The sequence below is a fragment of the Ranitomeya variabilis genome, chromosome 2 (assembly GCF_051348905.1).
Source record: "Ranitomeya variabilis isolate aRanVar5 chromosome 2, aRanVar5.hap1, whole genome shotgun sequence".
Lineage (NCBI taxonomy): Eukaryota > Metazoa > Chordata > Amphibia > Anura > Dendrobatidae > Ranitomeya > Ranitomeya variabilis.
The window spans coordinates 609194628-609215579 of NC_135233.1; the positions used below are offsets into that span (position 1 = coordinate 609194628).

Here is a 20952-nt window from a genome sequence, read left to right on the forward strand (position 1 = left end):
CACAAATGAAGGTGGAGAATAGCATAAGATTGGGCACATACGAAAGTTGGACACAGATGAAGGTGGGGCACACCATGAGATTGGGCACATATGAAAGTTGGGCACAGATGAATGTGGGGCACAGAATAAGGTTGGGCACAGATGAAGGTGTGGAACAGCATAAGGTTGGGCATGTATGAAAGTGGGGCACAGATGAAGATGGGACACAGTATAAGATTGGGCATGTATGAAGGTTTGGCACAGATGAAGATGAAGTACCACATAAGGTTGGGTGCAGATGAAAGTTGGGCACAGCATAAAGTTAGGCACAGATAATGGCTAGTTAGAAATGAAGGTTGGGCACAGATGAAAGTGGGGCACCACATAATGCTTAAGGTTGAGCACATCAGTGGTGTTCTAATTTATTACTATGGAAAATGGTACAAAACTCCATATAGTCAGATCTGATCTTAGGCATAAATGTACCCTAGGAGGTGCTCACCACGTTCATATACTAAACGTATGAAGAGTTAGTCTGTTCTGATTTCACCAGAAGGATCTGGCATAAATTACTAAAAAAAATTTTTTATTGGGGGTTGTAGAATTTTTCCAAAAATACTGGTGAGACATGACAAAAAGTTAATGGAGAGAGACATAACATGCTTCATTATCAGTAAATCCAGTTCAATAGCAGAAATTCTGTAATCTGGCATCAAAGAGTCCTATTACCGCCACTGTTATTTGGTGCTGTAGCTGTAAGTAAATATGTCTATAAGAACCAATCTCATGGCTTTCGTGCTATTGCAGAATGGGTTACAATTTAATTTTGATCCCCTGAGCTCATATTGTCAGCAGATGTGCAGGGACGCATTGTTTTTACCATTGCCGTATGGCTGTGATACATGTATAAGGTTCTTTATCTTCCACATTTGGAGCTATCAGGTGGTGGAGGATGCGGGCAGCACAAGGAAACAAACAATGGCTTCCTGCAGCAGCACAACAGGTGCAGGATTCTTGCACAATGGGCCACATTTAGTTATCCAAATTGACACAGGCTGCAAAATACATGATAATTTGGCACCTTCTATAGATATTGGTGGTATATATAGCAGCACAATGTAGTCTCATAAATAGGGAGTGTCATGTCCAACATAGAAAGTGCTGAAAATATGCTGCACCCCTGACACCTCAACGTAGGTTTAAAAATTAGGTGAATAGAAAAAATTGGAGTCCGGCTCAGCCGGACTGGATTTTCCTTTTTCTTTTTCAAAAATAAATTATCGTGCATACAAAAGAAAAATGTACATGGTTGACATGATCCAGTCGATGTGTTTCGACTGCACTAGGCAGTCTTACTCATGACCACACTGCTGGGGAACTAAAAGTCCCAACATGGCGAGACACAGGTTGCTCTAAATATTCTATATTCCGCTCTAAAATCCTTTCTCGTCCCCCCCCCCCCCCCTTCCTTTTGCTTGCAATCTATGGGACCCACTTCCAGCAGCTTCACATGAGGGTCAGACAGTGGAAACTTAGAGGCAGTACGCCCCCTCCCTGTGACAGCGCCACTGCCTGGATTTTCCCAGTCCACAGCTGTTTGGGAGGCTAAGATCCATCTCTGTTTAGTCTGCAGTGCGTTCCCTCCATCTATGAGGATGCAAAGGGAAATGTAAGGAGAGGAACCGCATGTAAGAAGTGGGCATTGGTCCCTCGTCATTGGCACAGATCTCCGCCGTGAACCATCCTTCGCCTGCGAGGGGATGATGTGAAATCCACATAGGAACAGGTTAATTTGCTCCCTATACTGCCTGCTAAGCCTGTTCCATCTGACTGCATAGGCTGGGGAGTGGGGGGAAGCTGGATTCAGCTCTGATTGCTAACTTTGCAGAAAGGAGAGAAGCCAAAGACTGGAAGACACCTTATTCCTGAAAGAGTGGTCAGAAAGGCAGGCTTGCCAGCTGAGGAGCCCTGGAATGATGCTGTCCCCAGCTCCTGTCATCATCCCCTGCAGTTCTTGGATTTTCTCTGAATCAGACACCGATGCTCTTGTGCATGATCTTCAGACTGCATGGCAGAGCTGAGAGGTGAGCATTCTATTTTGTCTGCTGCTCCTGATACTATACCTGTAGGGTATCCGTCCCCCCTCCTTACCCTAAACTGTGCACCCCTCTGCAGATCTCGGTTACTTGGTATGAACAGAGAGAATAAAGTCATTGCATAAAAATATGACAAGTAGGACTTCATTTTCTCCTGGACTTCATTATATCCATGGTGTATGTGGCTTATACAAGGGGAGGGGGGCATAGAATATAAGTTTTCTCATAACCTGTATCTGTAGATCTCCCAGACTATGATCCCAAATATATCTGCGTGTCCTTCACCATATTCCTGCATACACTAATTCATTGTAAGGAGCTTTAAATGGGGGGAGTCGGGGATTTTTGCAATCATGTGCAATGAAAATTAAATGCGTATATAAGAGGTATTAACCCATGCATGTAACGGGGGAAGAGATTTAAAATCTGCACTCAATGGGTTAAATCCTAATAGGGGATGGGGGAATTATTTTAATTTGCATTTTAATCCTTAAAGTGTGATAACCTTTCGGTTAGATACAGTTGCTTTCAGCTCCTGAGGCAGACAGGAAGCTGCCGAAGGTTTTTTTTTGTTCCCATCAGTTGGGTTCACTTCGCCTTAATAAGAGATTTTAATGACCCTATTGTTGTGACGAGTGCAGTCCCGATTCATGGGCTCCCCTATAGAGTCTCTTCCACTGATTCATGAGATTCCCTGTAGAGACACTTCCCCTGATTCATGAGATCCCCTACAGAGTCTCTTGCCCTTAATTCATGAGATTCCCTATAGAGTCTCTTCCCCCCGATTCATGAGATCCCCAATAGAGTCTCTTCCTCGATTTATGGGCTCCCCTATAGAGTCTCTTCCCCCGATTCATGAGATCCCCTATAGAGTCTCTTCCTCAATTCATGGGCTCCCCTATAGAGTCTCTTCCCCCGATTTATGAGATTCCCTATAGTCTCTGAGTCTCTTGCCCAATTCATGAGATCCCCCTATAGTCTCTCCCCAGTTCATGATATCCCCTATAGTATCTCTCCCCCCAATTCATGAGATCCCCTATAGTGTCTCTTCCCCCAATTCATGAGATCCCCTATAGAGTATCTTCCCTCAATTCATGAGATCCCCTATAGTCTCGTCCCCCAATTCATGAGATCCCCTATAGTGTCTCTTCCCCCAATTCATGAGATCCCCTATAGAGTCTCTCTCCCCAATTCATGAGATCCCCTATAGTGTCTCTTCCTGTAAACAATACAGTTTCTATATATTTCCCCCTCTCTTCCCTTGTAAAGAAAAGGGGGAAGAGGGTTGTCCTATAGTCTCCAGTCCTGGAGGTAGGTGGATGTAGGAGATGCGATTAGCACTATATGGAGGTGCTTCTAGGCTTGGAGGGGTTAAACAGACGTGCTCCATCACATCCCTCCCCTTCTGGCTTTAGTGAAGTGGAGACCAAGGCAGATGAAGCGATGAGGAACATTTTTTGGCCATAGTGGATGCCGTTTTTTACTCCCTCTGCCATTTGATGTTCCCCCGAAGGACCTTTGCAGAATTTGGGGGCTATTGGTTTTCTGGATGTCCCGGATGATGGGGACCACCTGTTTTCCAGTTTTTCCTCCCTATTTTGCACTTGTTCAGGTCTTTCATGTTGATGTGGATTTTGGAGTGTAAACACGAATCTCCAAACCTTTTGGTTCTCCTTGCAGATCGGTCCTACTCAGATTGGATCCAGAGAGGAGAGAGGATAGACGGGTGATCTCATCTGGATTCTACGATCCCCTCCACCCCAAAAAAACCCCAATATCTCAAAATCCAAATCTGAAAACGACAAGGAATTGATTGCTCAAGTGATCAGGAATGAGATGAAGACTTCTCTTTGAGTCTCCACCAGATTTCATTTTTATTCTTTTTCTTGGCATGGGTTTTGGAAGGATCTGGTGTCCACTGGACCACAGTTGATCCCAGCAGTCTCAATGTGGATTTTATAATCGGGTTTCCATTTGTGAAGGAAATAACAGTGATAACTTTCCGCCTCCTACGTGTTCTGCACATTTGCCATGGGATTGGAAATTGCCTAAATTCTCTTGTCGGAAACCAGTCGTGTATTTCGTTTTCGTGAGATGTATGAGATGGAAAAGCAAGGATTGTTCAGTGCCCTGTGTTACCTGATGCTCAACTCCCCGCTCCTCTTCACTGTACACGGTGAGTACCTTTTATTATCTTGGATGATTTTGCTCCTTTTTTTGGCATCCTGCACCATTTTTAGCCATTTTTAGGGACAGACAGGTGCAGCATAAAATAAAAGCCCCCCAAAAAATTAGAATTTCCTATGAGAGATGTAGACAATCATGGAACATCTGCCTGGAATATGGATGCAAGTATAGGGGGATGTAAATGGGTCATTGTGCAGGTGATCAAATGGGGGAAGTGATGTGCATTGGGTTTGCATTGATTTGCACAATTGCTGGTGGATTGGTTCTGGGGGGTCTGCACCGAGGGGGGGGTGTCATTATAAGTGAAAGTAGCCAGGGATTGCTGTCCGTGGAGGACTGGATGCTGAGTAATATTGCATTATGTTACTTTTTAATCTGCCGGAGTCTCATTGAACAGACCCCAGAGTAAAGCCAGATCAGATTAGAGCAGAACAGTCTGATCTTGTCTATTAATCTCTGCTGTTAACCACCTCCCTCCCCCTTGTAAATTCTATCTTCTGCTCTCAGCCACATTCACTGAAGTCCCCAAAGATGTGACTATAAGGGAGGGAGATGATATAGAGATGCCTTGTGCTTTTCGTGCCAGCGGGTCCTCATCCTTCTCTTTGGAAATCCAATGGTGGTACCTAAAGGAGGCGACCAGGGAGACTGTGCTGGAGTTATCACTCACTGCCCCCGGGAGCAGGAACAAGGTAATGATCCGACTACGACTACGTTCCATGTAACACTGGACACATGATTGACAAGACCCCACATCCCTGCCGCAGCCCTGACCATTAGGAAGTGCAGGAGCAATCCCCATTTTATCACTGCACCACCCAATCCCCACGAGGCTCCGCCAGCCTCCCAGCCCCACAATTAGTTATTTAAATGGAGGTAAATAGATATTGACAAGCGGAGTTATTGAGCTAAATGTATGCAAGGAAAGGCAGCCGCAGGAGCGGAATGCATGGAGCTTCCAAGAAGCATTGCACAGGATGAGCCGTTCCCCGAGCCCCCGCACTGGAAAAACACAATTTGCTATTTTGGAGATAGAAGTCAATTGACCCCTTTTTAATACAGGGCAGCTCTGTGCTACTGCAATCATTTACGTTTATGTCATTTGGCCCAGGATGTGAGGATGATCTGCTGTCCAAGAGCAGAGCCGGGGAGGCTACAGAGGAGGCAAAGAATAAACAGGAGGAGGCTGCAGAGGAGGTCAAGTATATAGAGGAGGAGGCCAAGTATACAGATGAGGCTGCAGAGGAGGCCAAGAATATACAGGAGGAGGCTGCAGAGGAGGCCAAATATATAGAGGAGGCTGCAGAGGAGACCAAGTATACAGAGGAGGCCAAGTATATAGCGGAGGCTGCAGAGGAGGCCAAGTATATACAGGAGGAGGCCAAGTATAAAGAGGAGGCTGCAGAGGAGGCCACATACATAGATGAGGATGCAGAGGAGACTGAGTATACAGAGGAGGCCAAGTATATAGAGGAGGCTGCAGAGGAGGCCAAGTGTATATATAGGAGGAGGATGCAGAGGAGACCAAGTATATAGAGGAGGATGCACAGGAGGCCAAGTATATAGAGGAGGATGAACAGGAGGCCAAATATATAGAGGAAAAGGCTGCAGAGTAGAGGTCCAAGTATATAGAGGAGGCTGCAGAGGAGAGGTCCAAATATATAGAGGAGGCTACAGAGGAGAGGTCCAAGTATATAGAGGAAGCTGCAGGGGAGAGGTCCAAGTATATAGAGGAGGAGGCTGCAGAGAAGAGGTCCAAGTATATAGAGGAGGCTGCAGAGGAGAGGTCCAAGAATATAGAGGAGGCTGCAGAGGAGAGGTCCAAGTATATAGAGGAGGCTACAGAGGAGAGTTCCAAGTACATAGAGGAGGCTACAGAGGAGAGGTCCAAGTATATAGAGGAGGCTGCAGAGGAGACGTCCAAGTATATAGAGGAGGCTGCAGAGGAGACGTCCAAGTATATAGAGGAGGAGGCTGCAAAGAGGGCCAAGTATATAGAGGAGGCTGCAGAGTAGAGATCCAAGTATATAGAGGAGGCTGCAGAGGAGAGGTCCAAATATATAGAGGAGGCTACAGAGGAGAGGTCCAAGTATATAGAGGAGGCTGCAGGGGAGAGGTCCAAGTATATAGAGGAGGAGGCTGCAGAGAAGAGGTCCAAGTATATAGAGGAGGCTGCAGAGGAGAGGTCCAAGTATATAGAGGAGGCTGCAGAGGAGAGGTCCAAGTATATAGAGGAGGCTGCAGGGGAGAGGTCCAAGTATATAGAGGAGGAGGCTGCAGAGAAGAGGTCCAAGTATATAGAGGAGGCTGCAGAGGAGAGGTCCAAGTATATAGAGGAGGCTGCAGAGGAGAGGTCCAAGTATATAGAGGAGGCTGCAGAGGAGAGGTCCAAGTATATAGAGGAGGAGGCTGCAGAGAAGAGGTCCAAGTATATAGAGGAGGCTGCAGAGGAGAGGTCCAAGTATATAGAGGAGGCTGCAGAGGAGAGGTCCAAGTATATAGAGGAGGCTGCAGGGGAGAGGTCCAAGTATATAGAGGAGGAGGCTGCAGAGAAGAGGTCCAAGTATATAGAGGAGGCTGCAGAGGAGAGGTCCAAGTATATAGAGGAGGCTGCAGAGGAGAGGTCCAAGTATATAGAGGAGGCTGCAGAGGAGAGGTCCAAGTATATAGAGGAGGCTGCAGAGGAGAGGTCCAAGTATATAGAGGAGGCTACAGAGGAGAGGTCCAAGTACATAGAGGAGGCTACAGAGGAGAGGTCCAAGTATATAGAGGAGGCTGCAGAGGAGACGTCCAAGTATATAGAGGAGGAGGCTGCAGAGAAGAGGTAGAGGTCCAAGTATATAGAGGAGGCTGCAGAGGAGAGGTCCAAGTATAGAGAGGAGGCTTCAGAGGAGAGGTCCAAGTACATAGAGGAGGCTACAAAGGAGAGGTCCAATTATATAGAGGAGGCCGCAGAGGAGAAGTCCAAGTATAAAGAGGAGAAGGCTGCAGAGGAGAGGTCCAAGTATAGAGAGAAGAAGGCCACAGTGGAGAGGTCCAAGTATATAGAGGAGGAGGCAGCAGAGGAGAGGTCCAAGTATATAGAGGAAGCTGCAGAGGAGAGGTCCAAGTATATAGAGGAGGCTGCAGAGGAGAGGTCCAAGTATAGAGAGGGGGAGGCTGCAGAGGAGAGGTCCAAGTATATAGAGGAGGAGACTGCAGAGCAGAGGTCCAAGTATAAAGAGGAGAAGGCTGCAGAGGAGAGGTCCAAGTATAGAGAGAAGAAGGCCACAGTGGAGAGGTCCAAGTATATAGAGGAGGAGGCAGCAGAGGAGAGGTCCAAGTATATAGAGGAAGCTGCAGAGGAGAGGTCCAAGTATATAGAGGAGGCTGCAGAGGAGAGGTCCAAGTATAGAGAGGGGGAGGCTGCAGAGGAGAGGTCCAAGTATAAAGAGGAGAAGGCTGCAGAGGAGAGATCCAAGTATAGAGAGGAGAAGGCTGCAGAGGAGAGGTCCAAGTATATAGAGGAGGCTGCACAGGAGAGGTCCAAGTATAAAGAGGAGAAAGCTACAGAGGAGAGGTCCCAGTATATAGAGGAGGCTGCCGAGAAGAGGTCCAAGTATATAGAGGAGGCTGCCGAGAAGAGGTCCAAGTATACAGTATAGAGGAGGCTGCAGAAAAGAGGTCCAATTATATAGAGGATGCTGCTGCAGAGGAGAGGTCCAAGTATAGAGAGGAGGCTGCAGAGGAGAGGTTCAGGTATAGAGAGGAGGCTGCAGAAGAGAGGTTCAAGCATAGAGAGGAGTAGGCCGCAAAGGAGAGGTCCAAGTATATAGAGGAGGACGCTGCAGAGGAGAGGTTCAAGTATATAGAGGAGGCTGCAGAGTAGAGGTCCAAGTATAGAGAGGAGGCTGCAGACGAGAGGTCCAAGTATAGAGAGGATCCTGCAGAGGAGAGGACCAAGAAAAGAAAGGAGGCTGCAGAGGAGAGGTCCAAGTATAGAGGAGGAGGCTGCAAAGGAGAGGTCCAAGTATAGAGGAGGAGGCTGCAAAGGAGAGGTCCAAGTATAGAGGAGGAGGCTGCAAAGGAGAGGTCCTAGTATATAGAGGAGGAGGTTGCAAAGCAGAGGTCCTAGTATATAATGGAGGCTGCAGAGGAGACCAAGTATATAGATGAGGAGGCCAAGCATAGAGAGGAAGAGGCTGCAGAGAAGAGGTCCTAATATCCAGAGGAAGGTGGTCTGATTTATTAGATTATATTCTGAAAATCTGGAGATCTATCAGTCCAGAGAGGCTAGAGGAGAAGACACATGGAGGAAATCTATATACAGGAGGTGATACATATACACAGCAGATGTGTACAGGTGATACATGGAGGTGAGACACACACATGTAAGGGACACTCATCCTGATCTCTGCAGATAATCTCCTGTCCCCCCTCTGCACATCTGTCTCTGATCACTCTCTCCCTCATTCTTCTTCCTCTCCTCTCTCCCCACTCCATCTCTCCCCTCTCATATCTCCCTTCTCCATCTCTCCCCTCTTCAGCTTTCCCCTCGTTCTCACTCTCCATCTCTCCATCTCTCCCCACATCCTCCCTCTCCATCTCTCCCCTTGTTCTCCCTCTCCATCTGTCCCCTCGTTCTCCCTCTCCATCTCTCCCCTCTCCATCCCTCCCGTCTCCATCTCTCCCCTCGGCCTCCCTCTCCATCCCTCCCCTCGTCCTCCTTCTCCATCTCTCCCCTCGGCCTCCCTCTCCATCTCTCCCCTCGTCCTCCCTCTCCATCTCTCCCCTCGTCCTCCCTCTCCATCTCTCCCCTCTTCCTCCCTCTCCATCTCTCCCCTCGTCCTCCCTCTCCATCTCTATCTCACCTCTCCTCTCTTTGCCTCTTACTCCTCATCTTTCCCCCTTTACATTTCTTCTTTTTCTCTTCTTCTTCCTTTGCCTCACTTACAGCCTCACCTTATTGCCCTGTCTTTCTTCTTCTCTCTTTTCTGTTATTTTCTTTCTTTACTATTTTTTTCTTTTTTTTTTTCTCTTTCTTTCACCTGTTATTTCTCCAGGTGCAATTACTTCTTTCTCTACCCCGTCCTGCTGATCAATCTCTATCCGCCCCAATATTTGGGTTCCCACTAGCTTCCCTTTGTGCAGGGTTTTCTGCTGTGATTTTGCATTAGCTCCTCTTGGTTTGTGCAGATATTCTGATATTACAATATATTATTACTGCCCACCCTCCATAGACCCCAATGTGAGATTTTTGGGGGTGCAGTGATACCCCCTGGTGTTTTCACGTTTGGGCACAAAATTTCCATTTTCTCCTCCTCACCATTGCGTGAAATGTTTGCACATTGTGTGGGAGGACGGATCTGAGTACGTAGCAGAGATCAGCCATTTATCCCTGCTACTTGTACGTGTAAACACCACGGAGGTGAACGTGCGCTAGGGAACAGCACCGGGCTCCTGCTGACAAGATACTGCTTACCGTCATGGTGGCCCCAAGATGGCTGATGAAAGCCTCATTCATGCGGTATTATTGCACAGGTGCATGACCTCCAAATGGGGCAAATGTTGACATGACAGATAGAAATGGCGCAGTGGTCCCACAATGGCACAGTGGTCCCACAATGGCGCAGAAGTCCCACAATGGCACAGTGGTCCCACAATGGCACAGTGGTCCCACAATGGCGCAGAAGTCCCACAATGGCACAGTGGTCCCACAATGGCGCAGAGGTCCCACAATGGCACAGTGGTCCCACAATGGCGCAGAGGTCCCACAATGGCGCAGTGGTCCCACAGTGTAACGCCGCTGTCCACTCACTTCTATTTCTCATTTTTTTCAGGTCATTGCCAATAAGGACGGAACAAAAATCAGTGTAAGTCGCTGGATGTCTCTTTAATTTCATCCTATTTCTAAAAATTAGCAAGAATGAAGCATCGCAGCCATAGATGTCAGTGGAGACTCATTTGGCCAAAGGTTACGCTCCGGTACATTAAATGCGAAGCTACGTGATCATAATGGTGGGCAAATAGGGAGTCAAATCACAAATTGGTGAAACTGCTCATCTCAGATGTAGCAGAGTTGGTCATGTTTGGTGGGTGCCAACAAGTCACTCCACATTGGCCTGGTGCGCGACTGAGGAAGCAAAGCGAAACCTAGAGGAAAGAAAGCCCAACTCCAACTAGTAGATTGACGGGCAGTCCCATGTAAAATCACATAGCACAACCATACGTTGAGCCAGATGGAAAATTAGCTTTTTCTGGAACATCTGCAGTTCTTCATAATGCACAATCCCTCCTGTTTTGGACGCGGATGTGGTCCCCTGTGTGATTGCATAGTTTGCAGGACTGGTATGTCTACTCCTGCACTGCACCCTTCCAACATGGACCCCGATGGCATTTTGTCCCCAGGGAGACGGGATGAGATTAATAAGAGCGGAGGATGAGCTGCAGATTATGTGATTGCGGCCTGAATCGCCAGTGATGGGTTGTTTTATCTTCGATGCTTTATTCTCTGACTCGGGATCGATAGTGAATGAGTTCAGCTTAAAGTTTAGGATATTTTAGGAGGAAATCTATCAGTGCCAAAGCTGTAATAAAGGCCGGCAACAAGTCCTTTATGGGGAAGCTAAAACCACAATGGGTGAAAATTGGGAAGACTGGAAATGACGGAGATTAAAAAAAAAACTAGATAAAGAAGCAATCAGAGTCAGGAACAATGGGGGCTTTATCCTCTACGGGGGCCCCCACCCCTCCTCTATTCAGGCCAAGCACGAATATGTCCCACCGACCCTGCATCTATGTACTGGTGCCTCTAAGTCTATACTCACACCGTCCAAGGGGGGCATAAGGAACTAAGCCTATACTCACCCCGTCCAAGGGGGCCATAAGGAACTAAGCCTGTACTCACCCTGTCCAAGGGGGCAATAAAGAACTAAACCTATACTCACCCTGTCCAAGGGGGCCATAAGAAACTAAGCCTATACTCACCCCGTCCAAGGGGCCATAGGGAACTAAGCCTATATTCACCCATCCAAGGGGGCAATAAAGAACTAAGCCTATACTCACCCCATCAAAGGGGGCCAAAAGGAACTAAGCCTTTGCTCACCCCGTCCAAGGGGGCCATAAGGAACGAAGCCTGTACTCACCCTGTCCAAGGGGGCCATAAGGAACTAAACCTGTACTCACCCCGTCCAAGGGGGCCAAAAGGAACTAAGCCTTTGCTCACCCCATCCGAGGGGGGCCATAAAGAACTAAGCCTGTACTTACCCTGTCCAAGGGGACCATAAGGAACTAAGCCTGTACTCACCCCATCCAAGAGGGCCATAAGGAACTAAACCTGTACTCACCCTGCCCGAGGGGGCCATAAGGAATTAAGCCTGTACTCACCCCATCCGAGGGGCCATAAGGAACTAAGCCTGTACTCACCCCATCCGAGGGGACCATAAGGAATGAAGCCTTTACTAACCCTATCTGAGGGGGACATAAGGAACTAAGCCTATACTCACCCCATCCGAGGGGGCCATAAGGAACTAAGCCAGTACTCACCCTGTCCAAGGGGACCATAAGGAACTAAGCCTATACTCACCCCGCCTGAGGAGGCCATAAGGAGCTAAGCCTGTACTCACCCCATCCTAGGGGCCATAAGGAACTAAGCCTATACTCACCCCATCCGAGGGGGCCATAAGGAACTAAGCCAGTACTCACCCTACCTGAGGGGGCCATAAGGAACTAAGCCAGTACTAACCCTGTCCGAGGGGGCCATAAGGAACTAAGCCAGTACTCACCCCATCCGAGGGGGCCATAAGGAACTAAGCCAGTACTCACCCTGTCCGAGGGGGCCATAAGGAACTAAGCCAGTACTCGTCCTGTCCGAGGCGACCATAAGGAACTAAGCCTATACTCACCCTGTCCGAGGGGGTCATAAGGAACTAAGCCTGTACTCACCCTGTCCAAGGGGGCCATAAGGAACTAAGCCAGTAATCACCCTGTCCGAGGGGGCCATAAGGAACTAAGCCAGTACTCACCCCGTCCGAGGAGGCCATAAGGAACTAAGCCTGTACTCACCCTGTCCAAGGGGGCCATAAGGAATTAAGCCAGTAATCACCCTGTCCAAGGGGGCCATAAGGAACTAAGCCAGTATTCACCCTGTCCGAGGGGGCCATAAGGAACCAAGCCAGTACTCACCCCATCCGAGGGAGCCATAAAGAACTAAGCCAGTATTCACACTGTCCGAGGGGGCCATAAGGAACTAAGCCAGTACTCACCCTGTCTGAGGGGGCCATAAGGAACTAAGCCAGTACTCATCCTGTCCGAGGCGGCCATAAGGAACTAAGCCTATACTCATCCTGTCCGAGGGGGCCATAAGGAACGAAGACAGTACTCACCCCATCTGAAGGGGCCATAAGGAACTAAGCCTGTACTCACCCTGTCCAAGGGGGCCATAAGGAACTAAGCCTGTACTCATCCTGTCCTGGGGCGCCATAAGGAACTAAGCCAGAACTCACCCTGTCCGAGGGAGCCATAACGAACTAAGCCAGTACTCACCCTGTCCGAGGGGGCCATAAGGAAGAAAGCCTATACTCACCCCGTCTGAGGGGGACATAAGGAACTAAGCCAATACTCACCCTGTCCGAGGGGACCATAAGGAACTAAGCCAGTACTCATCCTGTCCGAGGGGGCCATAAGGAACTAAGCCAGTACTCACCCTGTCCGAGGGGGCCATAAGGAACTAAGCCTGTACTCATCCTGTCCGAAGGGGCCATAAGGAACTAAGCCAGTACTCACCCTGTCCGAGGGGGCCATAAGGAACTAAGCCTGTACTCACCCCATCTGAGGGGCCATAAGGAACTAAGCCAGTACTCACCCCCATCTGAGGGGCCATAAGGAACTAAGCCTGTACTCACCCTATCCGAGAGGCCATAAGGAACTAAGCCTGTACTCACCCTGTCCGAGGTGACCATAAGGAACTAAGCCAGTACTCATCCTGTCCGAGGGGGCCATAAGGAACTAAGCCAGTACTCACCCTGTCCGAGGCGGCCATAAGGAACTAAGCCAGTACTCACCCTGTCCGAGGGGGCCATAAGGAACTAAGCCTGTACTCACCCCATCCGAGGGGCCATAAGGAACTAAGCCAGTACTCACCCCCGTCTGAGGGGCCATAAGGAACTAAGCCTGTACTCACCCTATCCGAGAGGCCATAAGGAACTAAGCCTGTACTCACCCCGTCCGAGGGGCCATAAGGAACTAAGCCAGTACTCACCCTGTCCGAGGCGGCCATAAGGAACTAAGCCAGTACTCACTCTGTCCGAGGGGGCCATAAGGAACTAAGCCTGTACTCACCCCATCCGAGGGGCCATAAGGAACTAAGCCAGTACTCACCCCCGTCTGAGGGGCCATAAGGAACTAAGCCTGTACTCACCCTATCCGAGAGGCCATAAGGAACTAAGCCTGTACTCACCCCGTCCGAGGGGCCATAAGGAACTAAGCCTGTACTCATCCTGTCCGAGACGGCCATAAGGAACTAAGCCTATACTTACCCTGTCCGAGGGGGCCATAAGGAACTAAGCCTGTACTCACCCTGTCCAAGGGGGCCATAAGGAACTAAACCAGTACTCATCCTGTCCTAGGGGGCCATAAGGAACTAAGCTAGCACTCACCCTGTCTGAGGGGGCCATAAGGAACTAAGCCTATACTCACCCCGTCTGAGGGGGACATAAGGAACTAAGCCTATACTCACCCTGTCCGAGGGGACCATAAGGAACTAAGCCAGTACTCATCCTGTCTGAGGGGGCCATAAGGAACTAAGGCAGTACTCACCCTGTCCGAGGGGGCCATAAGGAACTAAGCCTGTACTCATCCTGTCCGAGGGGGCCATAAGGAACTAAGCCAGTACTCACCCTGTCCGAGGGGGCCATAAGGAACTAAGCCTGTACTCACCCAGTCCGAGGGGCCATAAGGAACTAAGCCTGTACTCACCCCGTCCGAGGGGCCATAAGGAACTAAGCCTGTACTCACCCTGTCCATTGGTTTAAAAGCCTTTATCAATCCAATAGATCAATAACAAGCCATCATGTTGTGGTTGTTGGGACTCGTGTGAAATTATTTAACTGCTTGCTGTGAGTAAATAAAACTGGTGCATAGAAGTCTACACAATCCTGGACTCACGGGGGTCACACGGCCGAATACTGAAATATTTAGCAGCTTACAAGGTAACAAGGAGAATAGATAACACGGGTGTGTTTGTAGTTAGTGGGATTCACTATCAGGCGGCTTTCAGCAATAATTTTATTACAAAGCCCCCAGCAAATCCCCTCGACGATATAATAACCCACCTCCCACCGCAGATCATAAATTATCTATGTGCTCAGGATGTAGGAACCACAAGGGCAAGAAAAGTAGACGGAAGGTGAAATGTAAGAGAGCAACATGGAGATAGATAGATAGATAGATAGATAGATAGATAGATAGATGATAGATAGATAATAGATAGATAGATAGATAGATAGATAGATAGATAGATAGATAGATAGATAGATAGATAGATAGATAATGATAGATGATAGATAGATAATGATATATACTGTAATAGATAGATAGATAGATAGATAGATAGATAGATAGATAATAGATAGATAATAGATAGATAATGATAGATAGATAGATAGATAGATAGATAATGATATATACTGTAATAGATAGATAGATAGATAGATAGATAGATAATAGATAGATAATGATAGATAGATAATGATATATACTGTAATAGATAGATAATAGATAGATAGATAGATAGATAGATAGATAGATAGATAGATAGATAGATAGATAGATAGATAGATAATCTCTATGTGCAGCTGAGTTTTCAGGTTGTGTGATTAATGTCTCCAGTCACAGGCAGGAAGCAGAGATATTGAAAATGAATTAGAAAACGGAATAAATGGAATGCAGATGATGTTTTTATGATCATTTTTGCTTTGTCTGTTCGCTGATGGGAATATCTGGGAATTAGAGGGGGATTAACATCTGGTTCTCATTGCAGACTGTTCGGGTCCAGGGCAACGACATCTCCCACCGGCTGCGGCTCTCCAACGTCAGGAAGCAGGACGAAGGAGTGTACGAGTGCCGGGTGTCGGACTATGGGGACGATGAGACTCAGGAACACAAGGCCCAGGCAATGCTTCGGGTCATTTCTCGCTATTCTCCACCCGACATGCAGGCGGCCGAGGCCGTATCCCACATCCAGAGCAGCGGACCCCGCAGGAATAACCCTGGTAATAGAGCAACTCCAGAGCCTGGAAACAAGCGCCCCAGCCCTCCAGGAGGAAGCCTGGCCTCATCCCCAGCCACTGCAGCATCCTCAGCCTCCCCTGCACCTGGGAAAGCAGCTATCCTGCGGCAGCAGCACGGCACCGGTGAGTTATCTGCTGATCTGCACTGCCATCTAGTGGATTCTGCTGGGCACTGAGAAATTCTATGGCATGTTGACAGGAAAGATAATATATATATATATATATATATATATATATATATATATATATATATATATATATCTTTGTACCGTGTTAGCCAGTAGATAGGCAAATATTTAGAATTGAGAGTCCTCAGTGGTTGATGCCTGATCATAGCACAATGGACCTGAAATTACCTGTATTGAAAGGTAACTTCAAATCTCAAAGAGACAGGAGAATCTGGGAGTATAAACTTATTACGACCTTTGACACTCTTAGTGCAGGAATGGATGTGTTGCATGGATTTATGTATTTTTACATCAATTAAGGAATTTTCACTTTAGACCTTATGGGGCATCATAACAGAACCAGACCCCAATCAAGGGAACTGTTCCAATATTTATGGACACAACTGTTTATCACTCTCCCATAATGACAGTTCTGTGCTGTGTTGTGTATAAATATGTGATTCTTCAGATGTTGTATTAGTCTATGCCTGATGAAAAGGCCTGAGCAGTCTGGAAAGCTTGCAATTTGTTTTCAGTTAGCCATTGATCTGCTATTTCATTGGATTTATTTTATCGCTACTTTTAAAGGAAGAAAGCAAAGTTCCTGTAGCAAAATGTTGGGTCCCCACCTAAATGTGAATCAGAACAGAATCCAGAAATGTTCATAATAGAGAAATTATTCCCTATGTATCTATAGTAGAAGCATTTGACATTTCCGTCATCTTGTGCCCATCATAAGTGTTGGCGGTAGATATACAGTATATATATACTACGGTTCCAAAGTTTAGGGTCACCCAGACAATTTTGTGTTTTCCATGATAACTCATACTTTTATTAATCCAATGAGTTGCCAAATTAATGTAAAATCTAGTCCAGACATTGACAAGGTTCGAAAAAAAAGATTTTTAGTTGAAATAATAATTTTCTCCTTCAAACTTTGCTTTCGTCACAGAATGCTCCCTTTGCAGCAATTCCAGCATTGCAGAGCTTTGGCATTCTAGCAGTTAATTTGCGCAGGTAATCTGGAGAAATTTCCCCCCATGCTTCCAGAAGTCCCTCACACAAGTTGGTTTGGCTTGATGGGCACTTTTTGCACCATACGGTCAAGCTGCTCCCACAACAGCTCAATGGGGCTGAGATCTGGTGACTGCGCTGGCCACTCCATTACAGATAGAATACCAGCTGCCGGCTTCTTCCCTAAATAGTGCTTGCATAATTTGGAGGTGTGCTTTGGGTCATTGTCCTGTTGTAGGATGAAATTGGCTTCAATCACGCGCTGTCCACAGGGTATGGCATGGCGTTGCAAAATGGAGTGATAGCCTTCCTATTCAATATCCCTTTTACCTTGTACAAATCTCCCACTTTACCAGCACCAAAGCAACCCCAGACCATCACATTCCTCCACCATGCTTGACAGATGGCGTCAGGCAGTCTTCCAGCATCTTCTCAGTTGTTCTGCGTCTCACAAATGTTCTTCTGTGTGATCCAAACACTTCAAACTTGGATTCATCTGTCCATAACACTTTTTTCCAATCTTCCTCTGTCCAATGTCTGTGTTCTTTTGCCCATATTAATCTTTTCCTTTTATTAGCCAGTCTCAGATATGGCTTTTTCTTTGCCACTCTGCCCTGAAGGCCAGCATCCTGGACTCGCCTCTTCACTATAGACATTGACACTGGCGTTTTGCGTGCACTATTGAATGTAGCTGCCAGTTGAGGACCTGTGAGGCGACGATTTCTCAAACTACAGACTCTAATGTACTTGTCTTGTTGCTCAGTTGTGCAGCGCGGCCTCCCACTTCTCTTTCTACTCTGGTTAGAGCCGGATTGTGCTCTCCTCTGAAGGGAGTAGTACACACCGTTGTAGGAAATCTTCAGTTTCTTGGCAATTTATCTCATGGAATAGCCTTGATTTCTAAGAACAAGGATAGACTGTTGAGTTTCACATGAAAGTTCTTTTTTTTCTGGCCATTTTGAGAGTTTAATGGAACCATCAAATGTAAGATGTAGATTCTCAACTAGCTCAAAGGCAGGTCAGGTTTATATGTTCTCTAATCAGCCAAACTGTTTTCAGCTGTGCTAACATACTTGCACAAGGGTTTTCAAGGGTATTCTAACCATCCATTAGCCTTCTTACACAGTTAGCAAACACAAAGTACCATAAGAACACTGGAGTGATGGTTGTTGGAAATGGGCCTCTATACACCTATGAAGATATTGCATTACAAACCAGACGTTTGCAACTAGAATAGTCATTTACCACATTAACAATGTATAGAGTGTATTTCTGAATCATTTAATGTTAGCTTCATTGGAAAAAACTGTGCTATTCTATCAAAAATAACAAAAATTCTAAGTGACCCTAAACTTTTTAACGGTAATGTATATACATATATATATATATATATATATATATATATATATATATATATATACCACTACTCATGGCTGTCCATATTCTCAGAGCGCTGCCATCACTTTTCACATCTCTTCCTTTCTTCTGAAGGTGACAAATGTTGTCAGGCGGCCACCACAGCTCAATATGGTAAAGGAGACTTCTAGGAGGCTTGCTAGATGAGACAAGTGGAGAGGACTCCCAACGTTTAATATTAGGTGATATATGTAGTAGATAATCTGCCACTGCCTATAATTAAAGGAATAACGTCAATTTTCTACAGCAAAAATTACATAATACTATCATATAGGGCCCACTTAATACCCCAAATCAGTGTCTACCAAACACTGCCACATAGTGCCTATATAATGTCACCATACAGTTTACCAAATACTGCCATATAGTTCCTATACAATACCAACATACAATGTCTACCAAGCACTGCCATATAGTTTCTATACAATACCACCATACGTTGTATACAAAATACTTCCATATAGTGCCTATACAATACCACCATACTGTGTCTACCAAATACTGCCATATAGCGTCTATACAATACCACCATACTGTATCTACCAAATACTGCCATATAGTGCCTATACAATACTGTCAAAAAATGTCTACCAAATACTGCCATTTAGTGCCTGCATAATACCACCATACTGCGTTTACCGAATAATGCCATATAGCGCCTATACAATACCACCATACTGTGTCTACCAAATACTGCCATAAGGTGCCTATACAATACCACCATACTGTGTCTACCGAATAATGCCATATAGCGCCTATACAATACCACCATACTGTGTCTACCAAATACTGCCATATGGTGCCTATACTATACCACCATCCTGTGTCTACCGAATAATGCCATATAGTGCCTATACAATACCACCATACTGTGTCTACCAAATACTGCCATATGGTGCCTATACTATACCACCATACAGTGTCTACCAAATACTGCCATATAGTGCCTGCATAATACCACCATACTGTGTCTACCGAATAATGCCATATAGTGCCTATATGATACTACCATACAATGTCTACCAAGCACTGCCATGTAGCTCCTATACAATGCCACCATATGTTGTATACAAAATACTTCCATATAGTACCTATACAATACCACCATACAATGTCTACTAAACACTGCCATATGGTGCCTATACAATACCACCATACTGTGTCTACCAAATACTGCCATATAGTACCTATACAATACTACCATAAAATGTCTACCAAATACTGCCATATAGTGCCTGCATAATACCACCATAATGTGTCTACTGAATAATGCCATATAGTGCCTATATGATACTACCATACAATGTCTACCAAATACTGCCATATAGTGCCTATACAATGTCTACCAAGCACTGCCATGTAGCGCCTCTACAATACCACCATACTGTGTCTACCAAATACTGCCATATGGTACCTATACAATACCACCATACAGTGTCTACCAAATACTGCCATACAGTTGGTACACTATGTAGTGTCTGCCAAATACATCACATAGCGCTCTCTTCATATCGCCATACACTATGAAACATCACCACAGAGTACAGGATTAATACCTCCATACAGCGTCTACATGATACCACCATATAGTGCTCACTTAAATTTACCAAACAGTGCCTACAAAAACTGCCATATAGTGCTCACTACATAACACTGCTATACTGTGGTCACATCGTACTGCTGTGGGTACCATACTGGCTGATACTCTCCAGGGAGGGATGTAGTGCGTCTCCCCTACAGGTCCCCTTTAATGGCCTCCTCAGTACAGTAGTGTAGAGGTAAGGAGTGTGTAGAGGGCTTTCTGCCAGTGGAGATCAGACGACCGCAGCTCTGAGCAACTGCGGAAAAAGTCACTTTTTGTCTATTTAAATTTTAAATATCCACTGATGTGCTGGAACAGTCGCCCTGGAGGCCCCCGGCAGAGCACAAAGTGCAGCCAGACAGTATTTAAAATTAATAATTAATACCGCAAACAGTGTCGTTAGCCTATCCGCTCTCCTCGGGAGTCCCAGCAGCCGGAGGTGGTGAGATGAAAGCAGCACTGGCTCTGGAGTCTATTCAATGAGATCGGCCGCTGCAGCTCGGACCGAGAGCGCCGATGGGAGGATTTAAAGGGAAAACTCCCAATAACACATTCTTTAATGGAATGCATCTGAATGTGCGTGTACGGCTTTATGTGAAGTGTGTTTGTTTCTTATGTGAATTAGGTTCCTTATTTTTAACCTTTCCAATTGTATAAAACCACAACTCCAGGCATGACCTGACAACTGGAGTTTTCTGGTTCCACGGGGTCTTAGAATCCTAGAATGTTAGAGTTGGCAGGGACCTCCGGGGTCATCGTGTCCAACCCCCTACTCAACGAAGGATTCACTAAACCATCTCAGACAGATGTCTGTCCAGCCTCTGAAGACTTCCATTGAAGGAGAACTCACCACCTCCCGTAGCAGCCTGTTCCACTCATTGATCACCCTCACTGTCAAAAAGTTTTTTCTACTATCTAATCTGTATCTTCTCCCTTTCAGTTTCATTCCATTGCTTCTCGTGTTTCCATGTGAAAATGAGGATAATGATTTTTTAAAATGTGTCCAGAACTGGACACAGTATTACAGATGAGGCCTGACCAAGGAGGAGTAGAGGGGGATAATTACTTCACATGATCTAGACTGTATGCTTCTCTTAATACATCCTAGAACTGTATTTGCCTTTTTTGCTGCTGCAACACACGGTTGACTCATGTGCAGTCTGTGATCTAATAGTTTACCCAAGTCTTTTTCACACGTGCTGTTGCTTAGTTCTATTCCTCCCATTCTGTTGGATGTGCGACCG

At 46.3% G+C, this 20952-nt stretch overlaps 1 protein-coding gene across 3 annotated transcripts in view; it reads left to right on the plus strand.

Annotated features, from left to right (window-relative positions):
- Window positions 1-1565: 1565 nt before the first annotated feature.
- VSTM2B (V-set and transmembrane domain containing 2B) overlaps window positions 1566-20952 on the plus strand; it is a 79481-nt gene continuing 60094 nt past the window's right edge. Inside the window, exons 1-6 of one of the 3 annotated variants that reach the window (XM_077288695.1) lie at window positions 1566-1765; window positions 1868-2063; window positions 3756-4251; window positions 4770-4954; window positions 10082-10114; window positions 15280-15652. In XM_077288695.1, the coding sequence (XP_077144810.1) occupies window positions 4170-4251; window positions 4770-4954; window positions 10082-10114; window positions 15280-15652 (673 nt within the window). In that variant the 5' untranslated portion in view covers window positions 1566-1765; window positions 1868-2063; window positions 3756-4169. Of the gene's footprint in view, window positions 2064-2610; window positions 4252-4769; window positions 4955-10081; window positions 10115-15279; window positions 15653-20952 lie in introns of those variants that run through there. The other 2 variants (XM_077288694.1, XM_077288696.1) reach the window with 2 other exon arrangements.